The sequence below is a fragment of the Triticum urartu genome, chromosome 7, assembly GCF_003073215.2.
Source record: "Triticum urartu cultivar G1812 chromosome 7, Tu2.1, whole genome shotgun sequence".
Taxonomy (NCBI): Eukaryota; Viridiplantae; Streptophyta; class Magnoliopsida; order Poales; family Poaceae; genus Triticum; species Triticum urartu.
The window spans coordinates 647,724,906-647,737,589 of NC_053028.1; the positions used below are offsets into that span (position 1 = coordinate 647,724,906).

The 12,684-nt window shown below is 42.6% G+C and overlaps 1 protein-coding gene and 1 long non-coding RNA gene across 2 annotated transcripts in view; both read right to left on the minus strand.

The window, feature by feature from the left end:
- Nucleotides 1-4,414, minus strand: part of LOC125519281 (lysine histidine transporter 2-like) — a 6,183-nt gene extending 1,769 nt beyond the window's left edge. Inside the window, exons 1-8 of the mRNA XM_048684137.1 lie at nucleotides 4,349-4,414; nucleotides 2,420-2,577; nucleotides 1,934-2,310; nucleotides 1,341-1,735; nucleotides 1,110-1,215; nucleotides 907-998; nucleotides 755-823; nucleotides 2-59 (exon numbers count right to left, since the gene is read on the minus strand). Coding sequence (XP_048540094.1) covers nucleotides 2-59; nucleotides 755-823; nucleotides 907-998; nucleotides 1,110-1,215; nucleotides 1,341-1,735; nucleotides 1,934-2,310; nucleotides 2,420-2,577; nucleotides 4,349-4,414 — 1,321 coding nt within the window. The remainder of the gene's footprint in view (nucleotide 1; nucleotides 60-754; nucleotides 824-906; nucleotides 999-1,109; nucleotides 1,216-1,340; nucleotides 1,736-1,933; nucleotides 2,311-2,419; nucleotides 2,578-4,348) is intronic.
- A 4,467-nt stretch (nucleotides 4,415-8,881) lies between these two features.
- Nucleotides 8,882-10,757, minus strand: LOC125522670. Its single transcript, XR_007289914.1, has 4 exons — nucleotides 10,470-10,757; nucleotides 9,671-9,971; nucleotides 9,206-9,537; nucleotides 8,882-9,131 (listed from the first exon to the last, which is right to left on the minus strand). It is a non-coding gene; the product is annotated as an uncharacterized LOC125522670 (long non-coding RNA).
- Nucleotides 10,758-12,684: the final 1,927 nt, after the last annotated feature.

Below are 12,684 nucleotides of genomic sequence, written 5' to 3' on the forward strand. Positions count from 1 at the left end.
TGCCTTAGCCCTCCAATGGGCCCAAGCACCATCAGCAGCACCCCACCAACGATGCAGAACTGAAGATAACGGAAACACAAAAAATAAAATAAAATTGGATGATCAAATGAGATGTCTATTGCAGGCATGGTTTTGGGTACCGCCCGAGAAAAACGGTTGCCGGGCGGATACCAAGCTTCTCGCTGCCCCATGAGAAATACGCATCCTGTGCAAAAATTTCGAATTTTTTGAATTTTTACATCCAAAGTATAGTAAAAGTTTATAGCGTCTCTGTAATGAAATTAAACTAACCTGTGGCGTGGTGGTACCAATCTAGTTTCCTCATCGAGAGGACGGAGGTTAGAGTCCGCGTTTTTGCACAACTTTTTTTTGTTTATTTTTTAGAAAAGTGAAAAATAGATGACCCAAAAAGGAGTCAAACTCGCGACCTCTTCGATTAGCGCACGGGCAGAAGATGTTCCACTAAGATAGCATCCCTTTTATGCTAAATACCAGTTCAAGTCTTATCTATATCCAGTATAAAGGAATTTGAATTCAAAATTCAATATAAATTTCTTCCGAAATATGTTCGGTATTTCCGGTAACCGTGGTAACTGAGAATCTCGCCCCCCACGGGAAAATTCATCCATTCGGAATCCAAAACCTTGATTGCAGGCACACAGGACAAAAGAAAAACTCCCTCGGATCCATATTATTTATCGCTCAAACGTATGTATCTAAACAGAGGGAGTACTAACTATTCAGTTGATCTTACCCAATTGGCGCACCATGAGAGGCTGAATACCCTGGGCTTGTAGACCGTGAGCCAAATGATGCACGGAAGCTGGTCCGAACAACAAGTTAATTCTGATCGGCTCTGAATTCATATTTGCTTTAATGGAAGTGGAATCGGGACGGAATGCTTACAAAATAAGTTGTCGGCGCAAAGGCGAGCCCGCTGAAGAATCTGATAAGCCCACCGAAGAAGGGGAAGGTGATGCCTACGAACATTGTGAACGCTGCGCAGATTTGCATCCCGTTAGTCATGTTTGTTTGGGACGATTTTTTTGGGGGGTTTAATTAGCTGGAAGGAATTGAGTTCACTTGTGACAAGCGCATCAGGGCATTACCAACAAAGAGGCTCCGAGAAACCAAATGGAGCTTCCAACCGGGAGAGAAACGCATCTTCCTCACCAACACCATCTCCATCATGTCGAGCACCGGCATCGCATAAACCTGAGATGAGAAGGGTCGTCTCCCATGTTAAGTCTTATGTACACATGTGATTCAAAAAAGTCTTATGTACACATGACATTAAGAAAACCTAACGGGTGACTGGCTGGGAGGACGCGTACGTATACCTGGTAGCTACCGATGACATGGACGACGACCATCATGTTGGCGGCCGCGATGAGCCACTTGGGCGTGTTGAGGGTGATGAGGATGTTGTCGTCGACGCTGTTGCCGAAGGCCCAATAACCGACGAAAGCTACCGGGAAGTAGCAGAGCAAGACGATGGTGTAGGCCACGATCACGCCCTTCCACATGGGCTTCTTGGACGGCGTCTCCTCCGTCGACGGGATGGAGGCCTGGATCTCCAGCACGACGTTATGACCCGAGATGGAGAAGGCCATCTGTCCCAGGCCTCCCAGGAAGTCGAACACCATCCCCGAGGTGGTGGATGCCTGTAGGCTGTAGTCCACGTTATCCGCCTTGCCTTTGTCCACCGAGGCGCCCCAAGCAATCGTCGAGTAACTGTGGCGTTTGTTTGTCCATACGTCTCAATGTCAGTGGCCATGTCTAGCTAATTAGCTACTGTCTTCGTCCAGAATTAGTTGACACTCAAACGAATGTATCTAAAACATCTAGATACATCCTTTCGAGGGTCCACTAATTCCGTACGGAGGGATTATTAATTATGGTTTTGACAAATTAGTTTCCCGTGGTATGTATCAGATCGACATGAGGGCGGCGGCAAGGGAGATGGTGGCGATGGAGTCGAAGTTAGGGAGCTGCGAGATGACGAACTGGGCGGACGCAAAGATCATGATGAAGTAGGAGAGCTTTATGTCCTTGCAGCTGCTGTCGCAGACGAGGTCGTGGAACTTCTTGAGTAACTTGCCGCCGGTGATCATGTACACGATGTCCATGCTGATCTCGACGACGAGCTGCTGCAGCACAACGATCCACAGCCCTAGCGTCGCGTACTGCCCCAGCTCGTGGTACCTGTCGAACCGCTTCCCGGGCACCATCTCGTGCATCTCCACCATCTGCCACAGCGTGTACAACGTCATGATCCATGACAGAGTCATCACCGCGACGCCAGGTCCCCTAAAACCATCAAACATCAGTGAAATTGATGACATGTACAAAATAGTAATACACAATATGGATGCCATTGGAGTTGTAGGTGATCCCGTTTCCAACAGTATGTATGTACCAGCCGAGCTCGGACATGGCGTAGGATAGGGTGAGCACGCCGGCGCCGACCATGGCTGTGACATTGTGGAAGGCCGAGTACCACCACTTGCCATTCCTCGATGCTGTGACCGGGAGCCAGTCGTCGATCTTCCTCTCCTCCACAGTCCTCCAATCCTGCTAGTTTTCACCGTTGTTGTTAGCCATTGGGCATGAAATAATGCAAGTATGGTAGAGCTTATCACTGGCGGAGAGCGTGTGGAATTATGTCCCTGGCTGGTCTCCCGGGATCCGGTCCATTTGAGTTTAGGTAGATCCTTCTAGATTCAGTCGACTTTCGTGATCTACGGAGTCTTTACAGGCCCTTATCAGTGTTTTCTTCTCCGGGGCTACAATTTGCTTCTCACATCATGGCCGACGGCGTCTCTTGATCTGCATCTGCGGCCTCCCGGCCGTTACTTCTACAAGCTTCTTGGTTTCAAAAAGATAGCTCCACCGAGGCGGAGGCCGAGATGCGATATTGAGCTATGCTCACAATGCGCCACTGATAGATGCAAGAGAAAGAAGACTTCAACACTCCCATGATTTTAAATGTAATTTTTTTATGGATGTGTTTGTAAGGACTAGTAATACTTAATATATGACCTTAGGCCTTTTTCAAAGAAAGAAAGAAAGAAAGAAAGAAAGGACACAAATTAGTGTTTGTCTAGTGGCCAAGTCAGGACTCAGGACAGAAAGAGGGAAGGCTCATTGAACAATATGCTAACGTTGCCAGTAGGTGCACAAAACAGTGTGTTTTAGTTAACTAAACTGCACATTTGATCCTTGAGCCATGCTTAAGGAAAACAAGGCACGTGGAAGGGCCCACTAAAGACAAGTGATTCCTTTAAATTCACGCAAGTTGACTTGTCATATTGACAAAATGTCAAATTAGTCGGTGTCGTCGGATGGGTAATCAAGGCCAACTCATGGCAAAGATATGTTTTTTTTTCTCTCTATATATATCTAGGATGTATATATTCAGCTAACCAAAATGATATTTCTAACACCCCAAAGATATTTAGTAGTAGTACGTGGTAGTAATTGACATGTAGTAGATCTTGGATTCGAGGGACGATTATCCACTGTTAAAAAATATTTCACTCTTGGACCGCGAGGAATTTACACTTAATATGAAAGTTCGACAAATTTTATTGTTTACTGAAAATAAAATTTCCTCAATTAAGGCAAAGCATCACATATCACACCGATTATGTGACCATCATCCATGGGGTATTTGATGAACATTTCATGGGTTTTCTTTGTAAAACGAAGAAAAGGGTTAAAAACAAACGAGTAGCAATATCTAGAGTCCTGCATGCAAGTGGCATTTAAAAAAAAGTAACATTTTGTCTCCATTCTATTCCACTTTGTTCATCAAGGGTTTCTTTGATTCAAAGGATTTCTAAAATACGTTTGGAGAATTCTATCCCTATGATTTTTTTTCTACATGGGTTGTTTGATTCGTAGGACAATTCATAGGAAATATTTTCTTTTGAATAAATTTATACAGTTTACATAGGAAAATTTTCATCCACTTCAACCTCATGTGTTAAATCTTTTGCTTTTACTGTGACAATGGAACGTCACTACTAATCATAATGTACTAAGATGGCATGCCATTATTGTATTTATTTGTCTGTTCTGTGTTTTAGAGATCGTGCGAATCAAAGAGGCTCCTAATGTCCACCTCGAATCAAAGAGGCTCCTAATGTCCACCTCTAAACTTCCTTGTTTCACACCTGTAGACAACTCTCTCTCTCTCTCTCTCTCATGAAATTAGCAACCGAAATTTGAACAAGGAACATTATTCCATGGCTAGCGAAACATTGCCACGAAAATGAATCAAAACCAAAACGACGCGTCAGAGAGAGAGAGAAAGATAGAGATAGAGAGAGAGAGAGAGTTTCACCTTGGGCGGCACGGAGGTGTGGTTCTCCGCGGGCCGTGTCCCCATGGCTGCTACCCGTGTTCCCATGCCGGTTAGGCAGATTTGTCTTCATCGAGCGAAGCTTGGCAATGGAGAGATTTCCAAGAGGTTGGTGATGAAGTCATGTACCTAGGGTAGGGTCATGGACCTGTCCAAGGTACCCTCCCCAAGGACATCTTTAGAAGAAGCTGCCTTCCAGTCGATCTGGAAGGATTTCACTCGACGGACTCAAAGAGACTCGGCCATGAAGACTCACTCGACCACCAGAAGATCAAGAACCACTCTGTATCCAAACGGTCTGTAATTAAGTAGTCTTTATGGTCATGATGACACTTTATGTAAGGCGTTACCAGTAACGCCAGGCCTTAATGTACTTTAAACCCTCCGCTACGTGGGCTGGCTGGGGTCTTGGCATCCTCTATATAAGCCACCCCCCTCCACTGGCAGAAGGGTTCGCACCCCTGTAACTCATACGCATATAATCCAGTCGACCGCCTCCGGGCTCCGAGACGTAGGACTGTTACTTTCTTCGAGAAGGGCTTGAACTCGTAAATCTCTTACGTATACAACTACTCCATAGCTAGGATCTTGCCTCTCCATACCTACCCCCTATTCTATTGTCAGGTTTAGAACCACGACAGTTGGGGCCTGGGAGAATGCGTATGTGTGGTGTGTCATGCCGAAGAAGCCGGCTTATTTGTAGAGCTGCGTGCAGTTGACTGTTGACTTCAGAAGGCAGAACCTGCAGGTAACTGGAAACGGTCATCCTCACGTCGCTGTGACTCCCCGGCCTCCTCCCGAGCGCCATATGTCGTCCGTCGCCATGTCTGCTTTCAACAGTCTAATTTTATTTTTTATATTAGTGATGACGACCTGTACATATCTACCATTCTTAAGAAGTTGCTCCCCACTTCTTTCTATTCTCTTAACATGCACGGTGTCCACATCAGATTTATGCCACGTCAGCATTAAGTTTGGAAAGAGCAGCCAATATAATCAGTCTAATTGATTGGCCAGGCACTGGCCACGCAGTCCTGATCTGCGCGATACAGAACTGCATGCATGCACGCGTGCGACCAGCGAGTATGCGCGAACGACACAAATCGACGCAACGCAAGCAGGCAACTTCTCACGGTCTAAACCCATGCATGGCGTCCAATATAACTCGGTGCAGTTAATTCCAAGAATAATAGACCACCGAAGCAATCCAAGCACATGCATGTTGTCACTTAATTCGGTGCAGTTAATTACCATTGCCTAAAGCCCATGCATGCAGTTAATCATGGCTAAATAGACGGAGGATCTTATTCCGTTCCAAGTCCCAGCCGTAGCATTTATTTCTGGGCGCGTTATCTTCTCCACCATACTTTCCTTTCGTCCGTCTTCTGCGGTTCCCTTTCTCTTCGTCTTCTACGTCCGGTTCCACTCGCACAAATAAATCATCTTCGTGGTCTTATGTTTTCCTTCCAGAGCGATGGTGGCGTTGATGGCGAGGTGCCGCTGCTTCCAAGCCTTCGTGAGTCGTCTCAGCCGGAGACACCCGCGCGCTGCTGCCGACCAGGCTTCTGTAATCTTCGCAGTTACACCTAGCCCTGCACCCCTTTGCCGGTGAATCGAGCCCCGTAGGACGCTGCCCGAAGGCACGCACCCCGGCGTCGACCAGAGCGGTGGGCAACATGTGCCACCGTCGGCATCCTCATCCAACATCAACTGAACTAAAGGTGGGGTCTCTCCTTCCTCTCTGCATCCTTAGATTTGAGCGAATTTTTCAAGTTAGTTTGAGTTGAAAGCTCTGTTTGTGTGTGGTACTAGGAAGCCTAATTTATTGAAAATGAAACTTTGTTCGGTCACCAGCCACCTTATCTATCTCTTGCACATGCATTGTCGAGATACGATGGATCATGTTCAACTCTCTGATCTGGTTGGATTTGATTACAAGCACTAGATGGTGAAAAAACTTTTTAGTTTTTTTATTCTTCTTGAAGGAATAAATAGATGAAATTTACCATGTACTACCTGCAACTACAGTCCTGCATCTCTCTCACACACGCATTAATATGAATCTTATTGGTATTTTTGTTGCCTTCCTTTGATTTGTAGAATCAGTGCGTATGACATACTGCAGTTCATCTACAATATTTTCTTTCCTGGCAGTATTATTCCACAGTGACCTCAGATCGATCTAATACCTTACATGTACCATTGTCATTCTTCTACAGCAGGTGTTCAAAACAGAAGGTTTTGTTTGATCGTTACTAGGCATTCCGAGGCACATGCATTTCATCCAAAAGGAGTCAAGGAGCTCTAATTTTATTTTATCTGATGATGTGTTGTTCGGAGATAGATGCTGGAATAGTACCTGATGTTCAGTTTCAAGGATATGCATGTATAATTACAATTAATTATATTCTGTAAGGCTAATCACTTGGTATATTATGTCTTCAAACCTATAGCATCTCTTGATAAATGTAAGAATAATTCTTTTATGTGGTTACAATATCATTATATGATTGTTTTGGTTTGATGACACTCATAGCCTAAAGGGTACATCCTTGCTGAGAGGATCAAGTATGATTTGTTCTAACCATCATTTTGTTTAGTTGTTCTATGCTGGCTGAAAGCCTATTAAAAAGATGTGACTAAATGGAGTGTATATGTTCTACTCAGGAATCATGCTATTTTGTACACCTTTGCTTATTTTCTCTAATGGGTATAAGGTTGCATCTCAACTATACCTTCCTTCTATTCCGTGTTACCGATGTATTATAATTAGGTAATAATACACAATTTTCTTTGGATTTTTTTGAAACTGCCTTCTCATATCATTCCATAAAAGTTTCATATGCAATACTACAAACACTACACCATGACCAAAACTTAGAGGTCATCAGATCTGCCGGGAAAACTAAACATTGGAGGCAAACCAACTGCCGGGAAAGGTTTTTGCCGGCATATACAAACTGCCCTTGAAAGTGCTGTCGGGAAAAACAATTCCCGGCAGTTAGTGTAAACCCCGGCAGATTGTCTGCCCTCCATGTTTGTACCTTTGCCGGCAGTTAGCACTATTCCCGGCATACAGCTTTTCCCCGGCAGGCCAACAATTCAGGGCAGATTGAAGAGTTTCCCGGCAATTAGACTGCCAGTATTTGCATCCACTACAAACGCACTAATCTCCTATATATATTATATATATATAACAACATGGGCATAGATATAAGCAATCTATCATCCATACATAGGCTCACAAGTCTACATCATGCATACATAGGTTCATAAGTCCAGTATTGCAGGACAGCCAAAAGCACAGAAGATTCATCATGCGTGCCTAGGTGCACACATGGACATGCAAGTCCAGTAACAGGACAGCCAAAAGCACAACCATTCATCAGGTCTAGATGCACACATACGTAGATTTGTAGATTCATAAGTATTACAGTACATCATAGACAAAAGCGAAAAATATCCCAGCAGAAGATCCTTTTAGCTCAACAACCACACCTCTAGAAACTTGTGGATGCAAAGGCAATTATACTGTGATCTGTCAAAAAAGGAAATGGAATTAAAAATCAGCTCGGACGAACATATTGTTCCAAACATAGAAGGCATGTGCAGAAAAAGAAAATTGACTTATCCAAATGAAAAGGAAACGTGTGTCGCCCTATACTTTGCGTTCCACAAGGCACAAACAGAATGTGTGTGTGTGTCATTAGGAAGATCGATATAACCTATCACTATAAATATTTACGGATAGTCATCTTCTTTTGGTGTATTACTTTCTCTTCATTGCTGCGAAGTAAATAGAACATCCAAAAACTGCAGGTAAGGATTAGTTACTAGCAATCCAGTGGCAATGCAGGGTGTCCTCCATTTAGTTTTTCTGTACATGTTTGTTCTGTGTAGTGTGTGCTAATGGTAGACAGTGAGAATCAATAGTTATGAGATCGATAACAACTGAACAACCCTTTGATTAAATCTGCTTCTTGGTTTTAGGAAAAAATGTTGATTGAACAAAAGAAGAAGAATTTATACACCCATAAATCATTATTTCCTGAAATGAATATAGGTTGTTCAAAATAAAAGAATGTTGGTCAAGTCGATCACTGTTTTGTGTTACTTGAAAGGAGATATATATCAAAAGAGATATTCTTTCACTACAAAACAATAAAGCATGAATATATCATTTGATAAGTGCTCCACCTTTGTTGCTGAATATATTTCATGGTTAGAGAATCTTAGTATGCTTAAATGGATGTAGTATTGTTAAACCATGAGAGAAAATTTTATATATGAAGTAAGTTAGAGAATAACTGCACCAAAGATTTTGGGATAACACTAAAGATGGACATGGATATTCAGTTTTCTTATATTACATGTATTTCTATATCTGATAACCCTTTACCTGAGTGTTTCAGGAACAAGCAGATCAGGTTAAATGCTGCCTACAGGAAGGTAAATCATTGCAACATCCATGGTATATATGCATCTCTTGATCTCTTTTATTGATGGTTTTAGAAATCAGGCCATAGCCCTGCTTTATAGATAAAGAAAAGTAGCATCCACAAGACCCTAACATACGAGGGATCCACAAGATATAAATTTTGGAAGAGCTAGCTCATATACACATTGTCCAGACGATAATGAAAACAAAATTAACTTGTCTTTAGTCTAATATTACAGAATTCTAAGAATATGTAATACCTCATAGATGCGGGGACTGCTTCCGGCTGTGAGGGTAGCTTCTGCATACTTTACTATCAACTTCTATCTGCATATATAAGATTGTAAAGTATATTGCAAATTTTAGAAACCTACATACATTTTAATGTGAGCAAACTGTACCACATGATCATTCAGGTTTTCAGCAGCCATGTCCTCCAGTCATGCTTTGTAAGTGATATTATCTCAGATCTTAGTCGGCATCTAGGCATTTTGACAGATGACTGATTTGATGCGTTGCCTTTCCTACAGATAAGCACAACTTGTTGTTAAATAGCTTCATACATCTGCAAAGATGTATCAACACACAAAGGCCGCCGTCACCTTTGTCTTCTTGTTTTGTCCACGCAAGACTTGGAATGAATTCATGCAACCTTTCTATGACATGTCTTACATTCCCTGTTCGCAAATCTTCATGCATAGCAACATCAGCTCATCCTCCTCTGTTTGCCATTCTTTTCGTGAAAAGAAGTATGATCTCAGAATTAGTACAAGTGTTATGCAATCTGAAATAGAAGAACAAGGAGGTACTCTGTAGGAACACTTAAATATAAAAGACGGAATTAGCAATAGTGCATCTTTACCCACTTGTCGTGTATACGGTTGTCAAACCAATCACATTCAAAAGAGCAATATATCCTTTGTGGTGATAGTCCAATTCCAGAATTTCCATTATCACACCATAATATATTTTACCACCATATGATACAACCATGCAATGATTGAAAACAAATTACGAGATATTCCAAATGTAGTCAAATGATACCACGCGATGGAAGTACCAATTTAACTCTTCAACTAGGATCAAGAATCTCACCATAACCATGAAGTGGTACTTGTTCGATTATTTATGGCTGTAAGTTGGATACCTCCACTTGCGAACCTAGACCTGAACATCAACAGTAAAATGTTATTCGTGAAGATCTTGTTTAAAAATATCAATCTATCTATTAAACTAAAAATAGGTCTTGGAAAAAACTGAGATCATCTAGACATAATACTAATGAATTACTAACTCGAACAGATTTGTAAAATGGTATCTTGTACTCTAGCTAAAATATCAATCTATGTATTAATTAAAAATGTGTGTGAAACAATAGAGATCCTATCTAGTCAATTCATGCTATATTCAGAGTACTTAAGAACATTTGCATACAAGAAAAATATGAACGAATATAGCCACTTTGATTCCCAACAAAAGAAATATCCTTTATCTCATGACTGTTGTATTAACTTATCACACATTGTTCCTTACCATCATCTATTAGATTCATAGCTCCCAGCCAAATTTACTACCTTAGAAGAACTAAAAATCCTTGGATGTCATAGCACAACAAAACATGGTTGAAAATTCGAAACCACACAACTGAAACTTCTAAATGCATACCTCTTCAGAAACTGGGGGAGCACAAACAGAGGTAAGCGGTGCTGTAGCTACTTGTTCTGCTGCTACTGCTGCTTCAGATGGGCACGTCCTCCCACTGATTTGTGGGGAGTGCAAATGGATAGGATGTGATACGCAGTATGGAGCAGGTACTGAGGAGATGTGGTGCTGCTGTGTGAGGGGCGAAACAGGGGGCCGTAGGTGGTAGGTGTGTCCGCAGGGTTGTTGCTGCGGCCGCCTGAATAGGGATGGGGCGCCGGCGTTGGTGGGGGATGCCGGTGCGGCGGCGTCGGTGGGGATGGGTGGTAGCGTGGGATGGGGATTGCGGGCGCGGCGGCGAAGATCGGGGATGGGGCGTACGGCGGCGCGGGTGGCGGATGAGGGTGGGGGCGAAGATGGGGGATGGGCCGTGCGCCATATGTGGAAGTAGGGTGGCGACGGCGGGGCGGTGAGGGCAGCGGTGTGGTTGGGGAATGGGGCAGCCGCGCTGGGCTGGGCATTGTGGATGCAGGATGCGGCTGCGGCGGCGGCGGTGGCGTTGCTGTTAGGGTTAGCAGCGGCTGGGTTGGGTCAGGGTGAGAGAAAAGTGGTGGGGTACGGGATAAAATAGGAGTACTTTTTTTGTGGGAAAAAAATAGGAGCACCTAATTAGGGCCGCGTAGCACGGGGACGATTCGAGTAACTTCTGTTGTTTCAATTTTTTCCCACGCGAGCCTCGTGTCGAAAAGAATTCAGCCCACGCCAACGTGGTTACCGGCGCAGCGTTTGCCCTCGTTTTGATTCCAGGGCAGTTACACTGACCGTGAACTTGCCGGCAGATACGCTGCCCTCTTTACTGTATCATTCCCGGCAGATAATTTGACCCATAAAGTTTGGCTGGCAGATAAAGCTTTACCGGCAGTAAATTGACCTCAATTCTTAACCTTTCCCGGCAGTTGACAGCCCCTAAACTTTTGCCATGGTGTAGTGAAATTCCCGCAGCAACGCGCGGGGTATCATCTAGTTTATTTATATGTTATTATTGCAAGTAAGCGCTAGTGCAATTACACAATTAATCGAGTACTCATATTTCCCAAAAATGTCAAAGGGTATATAATAATTTAAGTTGATCAACTCTTACAAGGGTATCTTCACAAAAATTAAAACTCACAAACCAGTCCTCGGTACTCATCGTAGACCAGCCTCCGTTCCTTTATATAAGGTGTATTTGTTTTTTGATAAAATTTCAGAATGTAAGGTGTATTTCTTCTAATTTTTCTTAATTCTCTTGTTAGCCCTCCAGGAAAATGGAAAGTATATCTCTCCCGATTGTCTGCATCTCTCCGTATAGCAATAAACAGTAAATATCTCTATTGATTGCATGTATCTCTTACTTTTCTAGGCTAACTGATTTATTTGACACTAATCAACAAATTTGCCAAGGGTAATTTCTTCATTACTTGTCTATAATTATGTGCCTTGGTCACCGTGCCGAAAATAATACACCTTAGATATAGGAACGGAGGGAGTATTAATTACCTCGGTCCCACTAAATTTGTTTTAGATTTGTCTACATATATTTGTATATAGACAAATCTAAGACAAATAATTCGGGATAGAAGGAGTAGATTTGATATCTTGACGATTTTCCAGTTGTTGCTATTATACGGTTAGGTTCACATATACTCCCTCCGTTCCTAAATATTTGTCTTTTTAGAGATTTCAAATAGACTACCACATACGAATGTATATAGACATATTTTAAAGTGTAGATTCACTCATTTTGCTCCGTATATAGTCACTTGTCGAAATCTCTAGAAAGACAAATATTAAGGAACGGAGGGAGTACTTGTGTATTTACTGAGACATGAGGTCTAATTGATTGAACTTATAATATTTCTACGCATACAATTCAGCAATACTTGCATAACTTTAAACAATCAAACTCGTTTTTTTGTTTTAAACATGCATGTCTCAAATCCTACTAAAAATGTTCATGGCACTGCATAGTTCCAATAAAAAGTCTACAAAAAGTTATCTGCAAATAAGAAAAATGAAATTTAAGAAAAATTACCATTTACACAAAAGGACAAACACCTTGTGTGCAGTAGTGGTTGTCGAGGTGATACGGACAATGGTGGGGTTGCAGTAAGGGGGCGGAAGCCATATGATAGCTAGAGTGGTTGCTGGTTGGCGACGTTCTCCGATCTCGACCCAGTGCGGACAATTACTTCTAGTG